The sequence below is a fragment of the Anabrus simplex genome, chromosome 4 (genome assembly GCF_040414725.1).
Source record: "Anabrus simplex isolate iqAnaSimp1 chromosome 4, ASM4041472v1, whole genome shotgun sequence".
In the NCBI taxonomy this organism is placed as follows: domain Eukaryota; kingdom Metazoa; phylum Arthropoda; class Insecta; order Orthoptera; family Tettigoniidae; genus Anabrus; species Anabrus simplex.
In genome coordinates, this window is record NC_090268.1 from 172,554,152 (window position 1) to 172,573,087 (window position 18,936).

At 43.1% G+C, this 18,936-nt stretch overlaps 1 protein-coding gene across 1 annotated transcript in view; it reads right to left on the reverse strand.

The window, feature by feature from the left end:
- The window catches only part of dbo (Kelch-like protein diablo), a 351,633-nt gene that overhangs the window by 206,665 nt on the left and 126,032 nt on the right, over positions 1-18,936 (reverse strand). The window contains exon 5 of the mRNA XM_068227482.1: positions 9,111-9,269. Coding sequence (XP_068083583.1) covers positions 9,111-9,269 — 159 coding nt within the window. The remainder of the gene's footprint in view (positions 1-9,110; positions 9,270-18,936) is intronic.

The window sequence follows — 18,936 nt, forward strand, 5'->3', positions numbered from 1 at the left end:
AATTTCTCGATTTCTCGAAGCAAACATTTCCTCCATTGAAGCTGATGATGATGCTTGTTGTTTAAAGGGGCCTAACATCGAGGTCATTGGCCCCTAATGGTATGAAATGAGACGAAATGGAATGACAAATTGTCTCAAACTCTCCACTGACCAGAATTCAAAACGTGAGGACGAAAAATGAATGGATGGATATGAATTTAAAACAATCAGTGGATGCGACCCGCAATGACTTACATTCACAGAAACTGACGTAAAACAACAGGATTACTGGCCAAGGGACTGCTGCTATAGCATAACAATGAATCGATGATGCTTGCAATCTAAAGGGGGTCCAAAATCCAAGTTAACGGCCCCTCATAACGGTACTTATCGCTAGGAAAGTAGAACCATGATATTTGTTACGTTGCGGTACTAATCAAAAGTAGCAGAGACTCTTGGTATTCCATACATTATGATACTACTCACAGGTTATGAAATTCGACATATAATACAGACCTATGGTTTTTGTCACATTGCGGCGCCATTTACAGGCATCGCAAACCTATGGTGTTCATCACATAAGAATACTAACCACAGGGACCTCCACTATCCCATGGTGTTCCTCATAGAGTGAGTACTAATCATGGGCAGGGCAGAACCATGGTAGCTACCATCCCACGGTCCTGCTCATATGGTGGTACTAATCACACGTACTGCAAAAGCCGACCGCACGGTGTTCCTGTGTGCTACTAATCACAAACCTATTTGGTATCTAATATAGTGGTACTACGCGCAAGTACAAGCGACCCATGGTGTCTCCGCGTGGTGGTACTAATCATAAGTAGTTTCATGGTTCCAAGACAATCATCCCTTGGTCGCCCCTTTTAGTCGCCTCTTATGACACGCAGGGGATACCGTGGGTGTATTCTTCGTCTGCGCCCCCCACCCACAGGGGGTAGTGCATTTGGTCCATGAGAGGCATATTATTTCACTCAAATCCGCCGGCAAACCGGTTAGGACTCCCCTATCTGCCACCTGCGACCCGCCACGTGGGAGTATCACCTCTCCCCCTGCTACACGAGCGTAGTAGGTTCGTGGCTCCATTGAAGCAAAAAAACTTTGCTTTTACTAACATTAACTTCCATCCCCCTGTCTTGGAGTGCGCACCCCCATTCCAATACCGCCCTCTGTAATTTATTTCTATCTGCTGCCAGAAGTGCAGTATGCCGGGCTGAGTGGCTCAGACGGTTAAGGCGCTGGCCTTCTAACCCCAACATGGCAGGTTTGATCCTGGCTCAGTCCGGTGGTATTTGAAGGTGCTCAAATACGACAGCCCCGTGTCGGTAGATTTACTGGCACGTAAAAGAACTCCTGCGGGACTAATTTCCGGCACCTCGGCATCTCCGAAGACCTTAATAAGTAGTTAGTGGGACGTAAAACAAATAACAAATAACATTATTATTAAAAGTGCAGTATCATCTGCGTATACTAATGCCTGTATCCACACTGGTCTCATCTTGAAATTTCCAACTTTGCATTTACTTGTTCGCCTCTTATAATATTCATGGATCAAGTTATTAAATAATATAACAAATAGAGGACTAAGCCCGTCACCTTACTTGACACCTCTTTCCATAGTAAATTCCTTTGAGGTTTAACCATTTATCCTTAAAATACCTATAACCCTCCTGTATATACTTTCAATCACCCTAGTCAGTTTGGGGGTAATATGTGCCATCTGTAAAGCCATCCATATCTCTTCTCTCAGTACTCTGTCGAAATGCCGACTTCAAATGGATAAATGCTGCAAATACTTCTCCTTCCCTATTTCGGATCTTTTCTGCTGACTTTCTCAAACAGAAGATCCAATCTTGTGTTTGCCGATGGGGACTCAATCCAGCCTGTTCTTCCTCCAATCGCTCCCTAAGTCTCTTTTCTACTTTAGTTGAATATAACTTCTCGAGAACAGATGCTACGCATATTGAACTTTGTGCAATATTAACTATGCAAAATACGGCATTTGTGGTTTGTGAGGAACAGTTAACAAGTAAAGAAAGAGTTACAGTGGTGTTGGGAGCTGCTATGACGGAAACCAAAAATCTAAAACACGAGTGGTCGGAAAATCGGCGAAGCCTCCTTGTTTCTCAGGTGTGAATTCATTACCGGTCACGTACAAAAGCAACCCCCAAAGTCGCAGATGACAAGATCCATTTACGAATATCGGCTGCATGGTATTGATGAGAAGTTTTAATGTGAAGGGAGGAAAAGTTAACAGTAACAAACAGAAGATGATGATGATGATGATGCTTGTTGTTTTAAGGGGCCTAACATCGGAGGTCATCGGCCCCTAATGGAACGAGATGAACGACAGGATACAGCACAGTTAAAATTTTAAAACGTATCCAATGACTAGAGTTTAAAAAATGGTGATGGAAAATGAGTATGAGATTAAAACAATCAGTGGATCTGATTCGCAATGCCTTATTTTGTAATAAAGTAAGAGAAAATACAGGAGACAAACGAATAAGGCATTGCTTGCTAGGATAGATATATATACGTACTTTACATTAGACTTTAAAAGAACACATTAAAATGTGCAACACAAACTAAAATGAAGTCAATGGGATAAAAGCGCTACTGACACAAAAAACACTAGGACAAAGGACATCATCACACACGAGAAAACAAACCACTATCCCTCATAAAGCGGATGACGAGGTCTGCTGACTGCTCGTCATCTCGCAAGATAAGGGAGATTGTACTCGGAAGGTTAGGACTACGGCGCAGATCGACCAGGTCCACACACTCCGTAAGGATGTGCACCACGGTAAGATGGTCGCCGCAGGTACACACCGGAGGGGGTTCTCCTTTCAAAAGATGCGAGTGAATCAAGATACCGTGGCCGATCCAAAGACGACACAATACCACGGCTTCCCTCCGCGAAGCCTGAAGGGAAGTCCTCCATACCTTCGTTGTTCCTTTTATCGCTCTCAGCTTATTGGGAAGTGGAATGGCCTGCCACTCCATCTCCCAATGGGACATAACAAGATGTCTCAGCTGGGAGCGAATATCACTTGCTGGAAGCTGGAAAGGCAACGGGGGCAGTGTAACTGCCTCCTTGGCAGCCTGATCTACTAACTCGTTTCCCTCTATGCCCATGTGGCTTGGGAGCGACAGAAACGTGATTCTGGTGCCAGCATCCCAACACCCGGCCAGCAGGTCCTGGATCCGCTGCACCAGAGGGTGCCGAGGGAAACAGGTATCTATAGACTGGAGCGAACTCAAGGAGTCAGTACACAGAAGAAAGTGTCGGCGCTCATTGTACAGTGCGTACCGCAGAGCCTCACAGATAGCATAGAGCTATGCTGTGTACACACTACAGGTTCCTGGAAGAGCAAAAAGGAACCTATCATTGTCAACAACGAACGCACAGCACACCTTCGTATCTGTCCGAGAACCATCCGTGTAGACAACGACTGAACCTGGATAGCGGCCAACAACGGACCGGAAGAGCCTCCGATAAACCGAAGGGTCCGTGTGTTCCTTTGGGCCAGTGTGCAGATCCAGCATTATTTCAGGTCGTCGTACGACCCTTGGAGGTACCCTACTTGGTTGTCTGACAAGGCAAGGAACCGAAGGTACGTCAAATAATTCGAAACTGCTATCCAAGCGTGTCCCAACCAGCCGTGTCGCTCGACGACGAGCAGCGTACAGCAAACGGTTGCCATTGTTGAACACGCAAGGATAGCCTGGAGGAAGTGGCATCTGTCGCAAATTTGCAGCATACGAAAGAAGCCTTTGCTGGCGCCTCAGATGTAAAGGCGGCATATCAGACTCAGCGAGCAGGCTGGCAATGGGGCTTGTACGAAAAGCTACCGTCGCCAACCTAACCCCGCTGTGGTGGATGCTGTTCAGCTTCCCAAGCACGCTTGGCCGTGCTGAGCCATATGCTGCACTGCCGTAGTCTAACCTGGATAAAATGTGTGCCCTGTAAAATTGGAACAGCACCACGCGGTCAGCTCCCCAATTAGTGCTGCTAAGAAACAACAAGAGGTTAAGCCTCTTGGTACATTGCACTTTTAGCTCCCGCACGTGTGGCTCCCACGTAAATTTACTGTCAAAAAGGAGCCCAAGAAATCGGTAAGTGTCAACAACTGGAAGAACGACATTTCCTAAATAAAGCTCAGGATGTGGGTGAAGAGGATGCTGACGACAAAAGTGGACAACGGAGGTCTTTGCAGCAGAAAACCGAAAGCCATGTTCTAAGGTCCACTTCTCCACCCTCCTAATAGCTGCTGTAATTGTCGCTCTGCGACTGCCATACTGCACGACCTATAGTGCAGAGCTAAATCGTCCACATATAGCGATGGTATTACTGCTGGACCAGCAGCAGCGACAATATCATTTATGGCAATCGCGAACAGAGTGACACTAAGGACCGATTCCTGTGGGACTCCGTTTTCCTGAACGTGATATTGCAAATATGTCCTCCCTACTCGGACACGGAATAAACGGAGGGACAAAAAATTCGCTATAAATACCGGCAAGTTACCTCGGAATCGCCATTGATGCAGGACTGAAAGGATACAATATCGCCATGTGGTGTCGTAGGCCTTTTCTAAGTCAAAGAAAACAGCTACCAGGTGCTGTTTACGGAGAAACGCATCCTGGATAGAGCTCTCCAGGCGGACCAAGTGGTCAGTGGTGGATCGGGCGGCTCGAAAACCACACTGATATTCCGACAAGAGTCCTTGTTTCCCCAGACACCACACGAGTCGGCGATTTACCATCCTCTCAAATAGCTTGCACAAGCAGTTGGTAAGACAAATCCACCTGTAACTTCCTGCATACTTAGGATCTTTGTCAGGCTTGAGGACAGGAATGACTATGCCCTCTCGCCACTAAGACGGAAAATCACCCTATATTCAGATATGGTTGAACACACGAAGGAGATATAGTAAACTATCATCACTAAGGTGTTTCAACATCTGGTTATGGATGTTGTCCGGTCCAGGAGACGTGTCCTTGCAAAGCGCTAATGCGCTGCGGAGTTCCCACTCCGTAAAGGGCACGTTGTATTCCTCTGAAGCTTGAGAGGCAAAACTAAGGTGATGACGTTCCGCCTCCCGCTTCAGAGCGAGGAAATCAGGATGGTAATTCCCGGAGCCAGATACATCCGCGAAATGGCTAGCGAGATGGTCAGCAATCAGGAGGGATTCAGTGACGATACTGCCTGCAATGGAAATTCCCGGTACACAAGATGATCCTTGGATGCCCAAAATACGTCGAAGCTTAGTCCACACTTGGGATGATGGAGTGTGTGACGTCATAGACAACACATATCTCTCCCATGAAGCCTTACTTTGTCGAATAAGAACTCGCGCCTTGCGCGGAGTTTCTTAAATGTTGCCAAGTTGGCCGCAGTAGGCTGTCGACGGTAACGATTATGAGCGCAACGACATTCTTTGATGGCTGCTGCTATTTCTTCGTTCCACCAAGGAACGAGTTTTCGGCGAGGAGTCCCCGAGAAAAACGGAATGGACTCCTCAGCAGCAGCAAGAATAACTTGGGTGACGTAAGTTATTTCTTCGCCGATGGTCCGCCTGACATCATCGTTAAAGTCAGCTAGTGATGTGTACTTTGGCCAATCAGCATGTTTAAGAATCCATTGAGGGGGAGCCTCGATGGGTTTATGTTTCAACAAAGTAAGAATGATGGGAAAATGGTCACTGTCACAGAGATCATTGTGTGCATTCCACCAAAACAGTGGAACCAACGTTCGGCTGCATAGACTAACGTCTATGCGAGAGTATGTGCCGTAACGTACACTAAAGTGAGTTGGTTCCCCTGAGTTCAAAATACATAAATCCAGATCTGTTAGAAGTGTTTCCAGCTCTCTTCCCCGGGGGCAAGGCGTCTCAGAGCCCCATATGGGGTGATGGACGTTAAAATCGCCCAATAAGATGAAGGGTGGTGGAAGCTGATCTATAAGATCAGCGACATCATTGATGTTCAGATGCTGGCCTGGTGGAAGATAAACATTACACACTGTTGCTATGACAGGCAGCGGAACGCTAACAGCTACAGCCTCAAGGGGAGTTCTTAATCGAACCTCTTCGCCGTAGGCATCAGAACGGACAAAGATGCAAACTCCACCGGAAGCCCGGTGAGCATAGTACCGTTCTGTCGAGTATAGTCTGAAGTTTCTCAAGACCGTATGATGACCAGGTCTAACGTTGGTCTCCTGAATACAGACTATACTCGCTGCGTACTCACTAATGAGCTGACGTAACTCAGCAAGATGCCTGTCATAACCGTTACAGTTCCACTGTAACAGTGCCATAGTGTGGACTATAAAAGGAGTGTTAGGTTATGAGCAACAAAATGCTCGTAAGCCTAAACACTATCTACTTCTACATCCGTAGATGTAGAGGACAGCGCGACATCCACCCCGTCATCAAAAGATGGCACGGGTGCCGCCCAGAACTTCGACGCTTTTCGGGAGCGACAAGGTCCCCTACGCGGAGAGTGCGCAGGTTTGAAAGCAGGAGTGCCCCCTGGCGCAGACTCATACCCCCGAGATGGGGGCATGACTTCTCCTTCGCAGGGGAAGTCCGAGAGCGCTCAGCACGGTTGCTCTTCTTCGCCTTCTTCTTTTCTAGTTTAGACGGGCAGGGAGATGGCTTCCCTGCCCTGGTCGACGATGCCGCCTCCGCCGGCAGGGGCACGGCTTTTGCCGACCTCATAGGAGGGGTGGGGGGAGACTTAGTCTTCCCCGCTTCCTGTGCAGGCTGGGAACTGCCAGCCTGCACAGACTTCTGGTTGGTCGAAGGAGGGGTGGTCCCCCTGTCGAGCTTTGACTATTTGCGAAGTTGGGCGCAGCGGTCTGGACAGGTGTCGAGGTTGTAAATGACGAACCTGGAAGACTCTGAGCTATCAAGCTATAGTCGAGTGTACAGGCAGGTGTGTTCGTAGAATCAAACTTACGGCGCGCTTCCTGGCAGGAAAGACCATCCAGGGTCTTGATCTCCTGGATCTTCTTCTCATTCAGGTATGTCGGACAATTCCGATCCCGAGGAGAATGAAAACCGGAGCAGTTAGTGCACTTGTATGGAGTTGTGCACTCCTTCGCGCCGTGAGCTACTCGTCCACATGTACCACATACAGCCTGATTCGATCAGCGAGATACCATATGTCTGAATCACTGGCATTGATAGCATCGCATAGGAGGCGGGATGTACGGCCTCACATCGCAACGATAAGTTGTTACCTTGACTTACTCTGGTAACACTGGCAACTTGAAAGAGGCAACGAAGGCACCAGTGGCAACGTCTTCACCGTTGACCTTGCGCGTAATGCGCCGGACGTGTGTCACGCCACGGTTCTTCATGTCTTCCATCAACTCGTCGTCAGTGTTCAAAATAATGTCGCGGTGAAAGATGACTCCGCAAACCAAGTTCAAGGAATTATGCTCTTTCACTTTGATGGGGATTTCGCCAAAGTGCTCGCACTTAAGCAACTGATCAGCTTGCAGTGCTGTACGAGTCTTTAGAAGCAAACTACCGTTACGCATTTTCTTAAGTTCCTCCAGTTCGCCATAGACGCCTTCGATGTGCCTACTAAACAAGATCGACCTCCTCAGCTTAAAATCGTGCCCATTTGTTCTGGTAGCGACCAGAAACCTAGGGAAGCTGGATCCCATTCCTTCACGCTGATCATGTTCCCAGGGAGTTGAACCTCTCAGGGAAGCAAAAGTTAAAGACTTAGGTGGGGGACCACCTTGAGAGAGCCGACTTCGTTTGGAAGCCATGCCCGATAGCTTCCTCCCCGAATGCCACCCACTCCGATCAGGGGTCTCTGTAGCCGAACCAAGCAGCCAAGGCAATACCCACCTGGTCATAGCAGGTACTGCCCGCAGTCCGATGTTGGACGATGCCTAATACGGGATGACTGAGGCAATGAGCACTAAGACTCCCTTCCTCCAGTTACCCGCAATAGCATGTACCCCACAGCGTGTACAGAGCACTAAATATAGAGAAAAAAATTTAAAAAAATTAATAATAATATGTCCTTCTGGCATTCGGCTGTGCGGGGACCTGCGTTGTCAGGCGAATACTACTGCCAAGGTACATGGCGCTCCCACCACGCAATGGTCCTGGGTGGACAGTTGCTGGCTTTGTGGGGTTTTATCTCCCGTATGCAGTTATCAGACTGTGCCTCATAAATAGGCTCTGATAAATTCACCTGCATACACCCCAGCATCAGTGGGTAGGGTCTGACACATCCCACTCTGACGAGTTTAGTGTCAGACCTAAGACGAAATGCTGGTTAATAGAGCAAATGCCTGAAAAGCCATACATCTAATTTTTTATCTGACTTTTGTGCGTAATCGCACACGTAAGAGGCCCATCTCTGCGCAGCACGCACATCAAAATTTTGAAATGGTCTACATCTGACCTTCGGAAAAATAATAAAAAATTAAGAGTGGACCATGGCCACATGACCCTTTAAGTCGCCTTCTATGACAGGCAGGGATTACCTATGGATTTATTCAGCCTCTCCCATCCACAGGAGGTCCATCACATTATACCAAACCGCAATCCATGTCCGCGCCAAGGTCGCCCCTTTTTGTCGCCTCTTACGACAGGCAGGGGATACCGCGGGTGTATTCTGCATGAGCGTCCCCCACCCGCAGGGGGTAGTGTGTTTGGTCCGCGAGAGGTATTTTATTTCCGTCAAGTCCGCCGGCAAGCCGGTTAGGACCCCCTATCCGCCACCTGGGACGCGGCACGTGGGAGTATCACCTCTCCCCCTGCTACGCCACCGTAGTAGGTTCGTGGAATTTCACATTTTGGTCAGTAGAGGAGTTCATTAAGGCGCTTATTTTGAATGTGCGGAGTTGAGGTGTACTTCCTGGTACAAAATTAATTTCAAGTACATTACGAGCAAAATTCAGAGACAATGAAGAATATATACATAAGATAAAATATGAAACAAAAGAAAGCTTAAGCCGAAACTGCACAAAAGAATGAAACATGCGCCACATGTGCACCTCATCTTTTGTTAACAGCAGTGCTTGTGCAGTACAGAGGTACGGACTCTGTCTGTAGTGCTTTATCCGAGTAGCTTACCTGTGCTAAATGCTGTCTCCTCTCTGACACGTTGTATTTGACCCATGACATCACTGCACTGAATACTTGCTCTTCAGATCGAACATTTAGTTCATCACTTGAAATAATATCCACAAGCTGCCCCACTGGCAACAGGAGAAATTCTTCACTTTCCATCACCTAAAAACAGACATTAAGAAAAAACAATATAGTCTCAGCGAGAGAATAAACTTGATGACCCATCAAAAAAAAAAACAAAAAAAAAAAAAAAAACACAGCAATACCAGAATTGCACAGCCCATTAAGGAAAAGATGTTGCTGCCTCAAAAAAATTGGAGCAATATAGTGGAAACGTGAAGGAAAAAACTGAAATCCAGAAAAAAATTCAGTTGAACACCCTTAGTTTAAATGTAAGGTTATTGGAAGAACAATGATAGAGAAAGGAATGTAGAAACATAAGGCTAAGACATCAATAACATATAAAATCTTCCATTTTTGTACAAAATGTTTTAATACTAAATATTATTAACTTCCTGTTCATAAATGCTTAGAAGAGAAAAATTCAAATATTGTGTTTTATTTATTTTTATCTTTCAACGAAGAATAATTGAGTAGTCCATTTGCAAAACCAGCTATGTGCATAAAATTACAAAAATGAGAGAGGTATTCCATGTTGCTGTATGATACTGGCTTCTATCCTACACAAGTTATAATAGCTTTAAAACTATGTTACACACGTCGCTGAGTGAGTGTCTGCACTTCATTATTTTTGGTACAAAGGCCTACAAAGCAAGGAATAAGGGGCCAGCTTCATATAGCTTCCATGTGCGACAATACAAAGGCTATGACAGTGTCTCAATAATTACCCAGCTGTTGATTATAGAGGTTTATATTGTCAACTGCAGACTTGTATTGGCGACTTGTTAATCTTACTCACTCTCTTGGTAAGTCAAGCTTTCTTCTAATATTATTCTTCTTGCTTCCAAATCTGGCCAACTGTGGACAGCGTGAAACTTAATGCTGCCTGGCCAGTCTTTTTTTTTCTCTTCCCAGAACTTCATTCGTTCGCTCCTTCTTTTCCTCTGCTCCTCAGATATTACAAATTTGGGCCTGTTCTTCCACTGCTCTTCATGGAATTTGTGGTAATCTACTCGAGTTCTGAACTTCTTTCTGTTGAGGATCAATTCTCGTGTTATTTTAATTTCTTCTGCATCCTTCTTAACCTCTTCCACCCATTTCGTTGTCCTCCTCAATCCAATTATATATTTAAATATTCTTTTAGTCAGGCAGTTGTCATCCATTCTGATGAGATGTCCGTAAAATTTCAGTCTTCGTTTTCGCATTATGCCCATGATCTTTTCGGAATACTTGTAGAGATCCTCATTTCTCCTTTTCCTCCATGTTCCATCTGTCGCTTTTTGAGGACCAAGAATTTTCCTCAGAATATATATGTATTAGCTGCAATCAATCAATCAATCAATCAATCAATCAATCAATCAATCAATCAATCAATCAATCAATCAATCAATCAATCAGTCAGTCAGTCACTACTGATCTGCATTTAGGGCAGTCGTCCAGGTGGCAGATTCCTTATCTGTTGTTTTCCTAGCATTTTCTTAAATGATTGCAAAGAAATTTGAAATTTATTGAACATCTCCTTGGTAAGTTATTCCAATCCCTAACTCTCCTTCCTATAAAGACCTTGACTTTTTCAAAAAGGAAATTTTTAAGATTTAAGCCACAAATATGGTGGTCATGCAGTGCTAGACTTCTGATTTCTTCTACCAGAATAGCTCAATTTGAAAGAAAATTCTACAAATGAATGCTTTTAAATGTTCTGATATGGATGTAGCACCAATCCTTTTCCGAGACCAGAATTTCTATCTCCCCAGTCAACACAATGAAACTACCGGATTCCAACAATGCTTGCAACGTTTTTCAAGTAAGGTCGTTCATATTTAACTTTGCAGAAAGATTGTTTGCAAGAAGTGTTAATCTACCTCATTAAATGTGTGTATATTTGTTCTCCAATGTTTTCTCAACAGTTCAAAAGGAACTTCCGTTTTAAATATGGACAGCAACAATGGACATTGATTCCATACGAAACATTATGGTAGGCTTGTCGTATTTAAAATTATATTTCATTTTTTAACATTGAAGACAACAAAAGCTTGTGCAAGAAGTGAACCCTTTTGTGTAAATAATGTTTTTTATATTATATCTTTTGCCTTTCTCAAAAAGTCCCCAAAAATTGGGTTCTTCCATTTTTTACAATTTCTGATTTTTGAGTTTTGTAATCTACCACGTGATCTTATGGCTGATGAAGTCTCAAACAGAGACGAAACATGTCGCTACTTATATTTAATATGTTGTTTAATTAAATGGTTCACATGTAAAGTGATGTGTATTGATTGGGTGGATCAAATCTACCATTGTTTCTTAGTTGTAACTGTATCAATACAGATCTATACAATGAAGTTCGTAAATTGTACTACAAACCATCTAGTCGAGCACCTTGTCTCCTTTCTCCCAAGTCTTCCCAGCCCAAACTTCGCAACATTTTGGTAACACTACTGGTACTCTTTTGTTGGAAATCACCCAGAACAAATTGAGCTCCTTTCCTTTGGATTTTTTCCATTTCTCAAATCAAGTAATCCTGGTCAGTGTCCCTTATACTGGAACCAGACTCTAGTTGAAGTCTTACCAGAGACTTATGTTACAAGTGAACTATGTAGGATGAGTGGAATGTAATTTTTTTAAAGACTTTATTGGCGAAGTATCATATAATGTTTTATTTATCATGACCTAACCTGTACTGTTATTTGTAGAGCATAAGATAATTTAATGACCTAACCTGTACTGTATAATGTTGTAACATAGGCATTTGTAAATAGTAGAATTCTGTCTATAATTCCTGGAAAGATCTAGAAAGTTACATAACTTTTGTACTGGGTGTGTTACTTTGTTAGTATGTGTTCTAGAAAGTGTGTTCTGTTTATTCTGGAAAAATACGACTTTCGCGATCATGCGTATTCTAGAATGTTAGTCTAAGTTCTCGATCGAAAGTAAGGTTGTGATTGGTGAGTCTAGGTGGCGATAGGGAACACGTGCACGCTGATTGGTTGCCTCCAAGGACAGTAATTCCTATATATAGTGAGCGAGGTAGTGTTCGAAAAAATTCTGTCTCCTGAATTCTGTCGGTCTCGGTTTATCTGTCTGCCAGCAGCCTATCTGGATGACGTCCCTCCGGTTTTCGGGATGGCACACTCCTCGGGTAAGCACTCTTGAATTCCGTTCCTGCTAAAAATTCCGTAATGTTCCGATTTGGTTTTCATACAGGAGTCTGCCCTAACCTCGCCTAGATTCACCAAATTAGTTACTTATGACGCCTTAGTTTTTCTGCTAGACTTACCTGTTCGTTTTCCGAGGCATTCCGGTTTTGTTTCACTAAAATATGTATATTGTAGTTTAATAATATTTCCCTTGGGGTTTGCCCCTCATAGTTTTGTGATGCTGATGATGATGCTTGTTGTTTTAAGGGGCCTAACATCGAAGGTCATCGGCCCCTAATGGAACGTGATGGACGACATGATACAAGATATTTAAAATTTTAAAACGTATCCACTAACCAGAGTTAAAAATATGGTGATGAAAAAATGAGTATGAGATTAAAACAGCAGTGGATCTAATTCGCAATGCCTTATTTCTAAGAAAATAAGAGAAAATACAGAGAGAAAAGGAATAAGGCATTGCCTGGTGGTGCATATATAGATACTTCATTTACATTAGACGTTAAAATAACACATTAAAATACGCAACACAAACTAAAATTAAGTCAATAGGTTAAAAGCGTAATGGAAACAAAGACACGAAGACAAAGGACATCACTAGACACGGTAAAACAGACCACTATCCCTCATAAAGCGGATGACGAGGTCTGCTGACTGCTCGTCATCTCTCAAGATAAGGGAGATGGTACCTGGAAGGTTAAGACTACGGCGGAGATCGACCAGGTCCACACACTCCGTAAGGATATGTAACACGGTAAGATGGTCGCCGCAGGTACACACCGGAGGGGGTTCTCCTTTCAAAAGATGCGAGTGAGTTATGATACCGTGGCCGATCCGAAGACGACATAATACCACGGCTTCCCTTCGCGAAGCCCGAAGGGAAGTCCTCCATACCTTTGTTGTTCCATTTATCGCTCTCAGCTTATTGGGAAGTGGAATGGCCTGCCACTCCATCTCCCAATGAGACATGACCAGATGTCTCAGCTGAGAGCGAATATCACTTGCTGGAACCTTGAGAGGCAACGGGGGCAGTGTAACTGCCTCCTTGGCAGCCCGATCTGCTAACTCGTTTCCCTCGATGCCCATGTGGCTTGGGAGCCACAGAAAAGTAATTCTGGTGCCGGCATCCGAACACTCGGCCAGCAGGTCCTGGATCCGCTGCACCAGAGGGTGCCGAGGGAAAACACGTATCAATAGACTGGAGTGAACTCAAGGAGTCAGTACACACAAGAAAGTGACGGCGTTCATCAATCAAATCAAATCAAAATCTCTTTATTTGCAAATGAGGTGTCTACCTCGGTGGCAAATGGTACACTAAAATACATTATTGTCAAGCACTAAATATTAAATTAACAAGAGAAGAAAATTTTTCCTATAATACAATATTATACAATTTACGCTAACAATGTTTTCTATTAAACACACAGCTCATCCTTAATAAATTTATATTGTTTACAAAATTCTACTTATAATATCTCCTGTACTACTTACAAATATAATCAACTGATATACAGTATGTGGAATTACTTCAAATGATACTATACAACTGGTATAACATTAATATTTACATTGCATTTATTTATTTACCTTTTTTTTTTTTTTTTTACCCGTTCTGGATCCTAAGTAGCATAACGACCTGCTGCGTCTTAACCAGAGCCCCTTTTGCCACCACTTTTCAGAGTTCCTGAAGGGTCTTCACAGCTACCGTAGCGGTCCCAGGGCCCTCGAAGTCCCCACTGTACTTCACCCCTACAGGCAGTCCCCTACTTTGGCTGTCCAAACTCCTTAGACCAGGGGATGGAATTAATTTATTCACACACATTTTTTTATTTACAATAACCTGCACTGGTCGAATGCCCTCTAACACTTCATTTATTTTCTCTGTTGCTGTTTATTCTCTTCTTGAATATCTGTACAGATTTTGGAAAAGGATCAAACACTACCCCTGGTAAACTGTTCCACTCCTTCACACCCTTCCCAATGAATGAAAATTTACCCCAATCGCTTCTGCTAAAATTCCTTCTAATTTTATATTTGTGGTCAGTCCTGCCGATATAATTATTTTCCAACTGATGCCTCTCACGGATATCTCCCCATGCTTCTTCTCCTGTATAGGCTCTATATAATCCTGTAAGTCTAGTTTTCTCCCTTCTCTTACTTAAAGTTTCCCACCCAAGTTCCTTTAACATTTCTGATACACTACTGTTTCTCCTGAAATCCCCTGTTACAAATCTTGCTGCTTTCCTCTGCACACTATCTATTTCTTTTATTAGGTATTCTTGGTGAGGATCCCAAACAGTGCTTGCATATTCCAATAATGGACGAACCATACTCAAGTAACTTTTTTCTTTTAATTCTTTGTTGCATCCTTTAAGTAGCCTCATTATGACATGTAATGATCTGTATGCTTTCCCAACAATGTCATCAATATGACCCTTCCAGTGCAAATTACTTTCAAATCTCACACCTAAGTATTTGCACTTGCCATCTTTTGGGATAACTACCTCATCCAAAGTATATTCAAATTCAGTTTTAAAGCTCCTGTTTGTAAAAGTTGTAACAGTTGATTTGCCTCCATTAACCATCATATTATTTTCTTCAACCCATTGTTGGATACTATCAAGGTCCCTTTGTAATTCTGAACAATCCTCAATGTTGTTTATTTCTCTATAAACAATTATGTCATCTGCATACAATGTTATTTTTGATGTTATATTGTTCCCTAAATCATTTGCGTATATTAAGAAAAGTAACGGACCGATTATACTACCCTGTGCAATTCCCTTCCAAACTTTCTCTTCCTGAGATACATTATTTCCTACTTTGACTTTCTGAACCCTTGAATTTAGAAAAGCTTTTATCCAACGTGTAACCCTTACGTCCAATCCTATTCCCTCGAATTTCTTTAATAATATTCCATGTTCCACTCTATCAAAGGCTTTGGAAAGATCTATGGCTATGCAATCTAACTGACCTCCTGAATCCAACTGATCTGCTATGTCCTGCTGAAATCCTACCAGTTGTGCCTCACAAGAAAATTTCTTTCTAAATCCATACTGGCTCCTCATGAACCAATTTTTATCATCACATATCCCTCTGATGTACTTTGATATTAAACTCTCCAGAATTTTACAAACTATACTGGTCAGGCTGATTGGTCTGTAGTTCTCTGGTTTCCTTTTATCACCCTTTCCTTTATAAATTGGTATTATTATAGATTCCTTCCATTCCTTTGGTATTACACTATTATTTATGACATAGTCAAAGAGAAATTTTAAATAAGGCACTGTGTACCACCCCATTGTCTTTAATACCTCCCCAGTAATTTGATCACTTCCTGCTGCTTTTCCTTGCTGAAGCAGTTGGATTTCTCTGAAAATATCTTCGTTTGTGAATGAGAAGCTTCTTGTTTCCCTCTGTCTCTCTCCCTCTCTATCTTCTGTTTCGGTTTCCAACTCTTGACAATCATCTACTGAATCTCTAAATTCCCTACTAAATAGGTTTGCTTTCTCAGTATCTGTTAAATAGTGTTCACCCCACTTCTTCCACCATTGTAGGAATTTGGATTCCTTTTCCTTTTTGATTCCTGATATATGAATACAGCTTTTTCCATTTCCCTTTGTGGTCATTACCCTCTTGAAGTATGCCATTCATATAATTCTCTTTTGCTTCCTTTTTCACTCTATTCAGTTCCCTCATTAGCTGTTTTCTAGTTTCTCTACTCTCCCTACCCTCTTTGATTTTCCTGTTTACTATTCTACATTTTCTTTTTAATTTTCTTATTTCCCTTGTATAATAAACAGGGTCTGAGGTCATTTTACCCTTTTTAACAGGTACAAATCTCTTCTCTCCTTCCCAAATAATTCCTTTAAATTTAGCCCAAAGTGTATCCACGTTACTTCCTTCACTTATCCAACAACTGAATTGTGATTTAAGGTAAGTCCCAAATTCATCAACTTTAGTTTTTCTGTACAATTTCTTGTCTTGTGTAGCCCTCTTATTAAGCCTTTTTGGTACGAGTCCTACATCCATTATTACAGCCTTATGGTCTCCTATTCCTTCAATTACCTCAGTTTTATCAACAATTTCCCATGGTTTAACCAAGAATACATCTAGTAAGTTATTGAGACGAGTCGGATCTTTTACTACTTGTGTAAATCCTCCCTCCCAAATTAACTTATTTGCCAGTTTCTGTTCATGGGCTTCACTTGCAGCTCCTTTCCATTCAACTTCAGGCAAATTTAGATCTCCCCCAATTATTACCATATCATTATTATTGTTTTTACACGTATAATCTATTATTTTTTCAAAGATTTCCATGTCTCTTTCCTCTCTTCCAGGCCTGTATGTTCCTATAATTCCCACCTCCTTCATATTATCACAAACTAATTTTATCCCTAATATTTCATCCCTTTCATCGGTAAACCATTCATGTGAACAGTAAGTTTTCTTCACCAGAATAAACACCCCCCCCCCCCTCCCTTTTTATCTCCTCGGTCTCTACGATAGACTGTGTACCCTTCTGGAAATACTTCTCTATTACCCACCCCTTCTTTCAACCACGATTCCACTCCTATCACCACATCAGTCTCATAAGATTCCATCAATGTACTTAATTTTAATTGTTTATTTACTACACTTTGACAGTTTACCAAGAGCAATCTCAGACCCCCTTCCTCCCTAAAACTTGACTGTTGCAATTGGGTAACTTGAAATTCCTTACTATCCTGAGTTTCTTTTTCTAGTTGACGGAGCTAGCTTGAAGTACAGCTGGCTCTTTCTACTAGTTTTCCTGGTCAGTATTATAACTCAAGGGAGTTGCCTGTTTTACAGTACATATCTTAAGATTAATAAAATCTAGAACAATATTTGCTACCTTCCGTTTACCTGAATTGTTTAGATGGAGGCCATGTTTTGTATAACAGTATCTCTCAAAACTGCTGCATTCAATAACCTGAGTATTCCGAAAATGTTTACAAATTTTAACAATATCTGTATTGACCTTGTCCACTTCAATGTTCACACACGAGTCTCTTCTCAAATCATGCCTGTGGGGCACGTTTACTACAAAAACGTTAGTGTGGGTCAGCTTCCCTCGTGTATGTTTAAGTTGGGATCTTACATTCCTGGCGTCGTCGCGAGCTACGTCGTTCGTCCTACCGATGATAAGCACTGCATCGCCGCTCCCGAAGTTACTAGTTGCTGCTTCTACGTTTTCCACAACACTGCTGATAGAAGCTCCTGGATATATTTCTCCGGTTGCTGCTATATTCTCGTCGTTAATCAATCCCGCAATTCCCCTTCCTTGGCTATCACCAAACACAGCTACCTTCGCTGATTTAGGCCTAACTGGGTCTTGAATCTGAATTCTAGGCCTAAATTTTAAACTCGGCACGGCAACGGATCGCGATGATTTGGTTTCACGCGCGCGATCACTTTCTTCCAGGATTAAATTATTTAGGGCAGAAAACCTATTTCTAATGTTTATTTCCGGAAATTCAGTTGTAGATTTCTTCTTAGCCGGCCATCCACGAACTACTTGACACCACGTGCTCGAGTTTGTTACTTGTACCGGTATATCACTCGAAGAATGGTCAGTCCCAAATTCTAGCGATCGCAGTCTTTCTTTTAATTCTTGATTTTCAACTTTAAGAGTCTCATTGTCCTTTTTTAGAATGTTTATAATTTCTAATGCACTTTTATATTCCTCATCGACTGTTTTCGGTGCTTCGTCAACGCCGTCCCCAACAACAACAACATTCCGAACACAAATCCAGTCAACATTTTCATCAGTTTTTACGTCTCTAGGGCAATTTCCGCACTTATAATGCCACCATCGATCACATGAATCACACAACATTCCATTTTTCACTAATTTTCGACATATTCCGCACTTTTCGTCACATTTTACGGTTAATTTACTCGGAGAATAAAACACTACGTCTTCATTACCGGGCGCCATTTTGGAAAGAAAAAAAAAAAAGAGTGCGTACCGCAAAGCTCTACAGAGAGCATAAAGCTCCGCTGTGTACACACTACAGGTTTCCAGGAGAGCGAAAAGAAACCTATCATTGTCGACAACGAACGCACAGCCCACCCTCGTGTCCGTCCTTGAACCATCCGTGTAGACGACGACTGAGCCTGGATAGTGGCCAACGACGGACAAGAAGAGCCTCCGATAAATCGAAGGGTCCGTGTTCTCCTTCGGGCGAGTGTGTAAGTCCAGAATTATTTCAGGTCGCCGTACTACCCACGGAGGTACCCCACTTGGTTGTCTGACAAGGCAAGGAACCGAAGGTACGTCAAACAATCTGTAACTGCTATCTAAACATATTCCAACCGGCCGCGTTGCTCGGGGACGAGCGGCGTACAGCAAACGGTTGCCATTGTTGAAAACGCTAGAATAGCTTCGATGTAGTGGCATCTGCCGCAAATTAGCAGCATAGGTAAGAAGCAGTTGATGTCGCCTCAGGTGCAAAGGCGGCACACCAGACTCAGCGAGTAGGCTAGCTATGGGGCTCGTACGAAAGGCTCCCGTCGCCAACCGAACCCCGCTG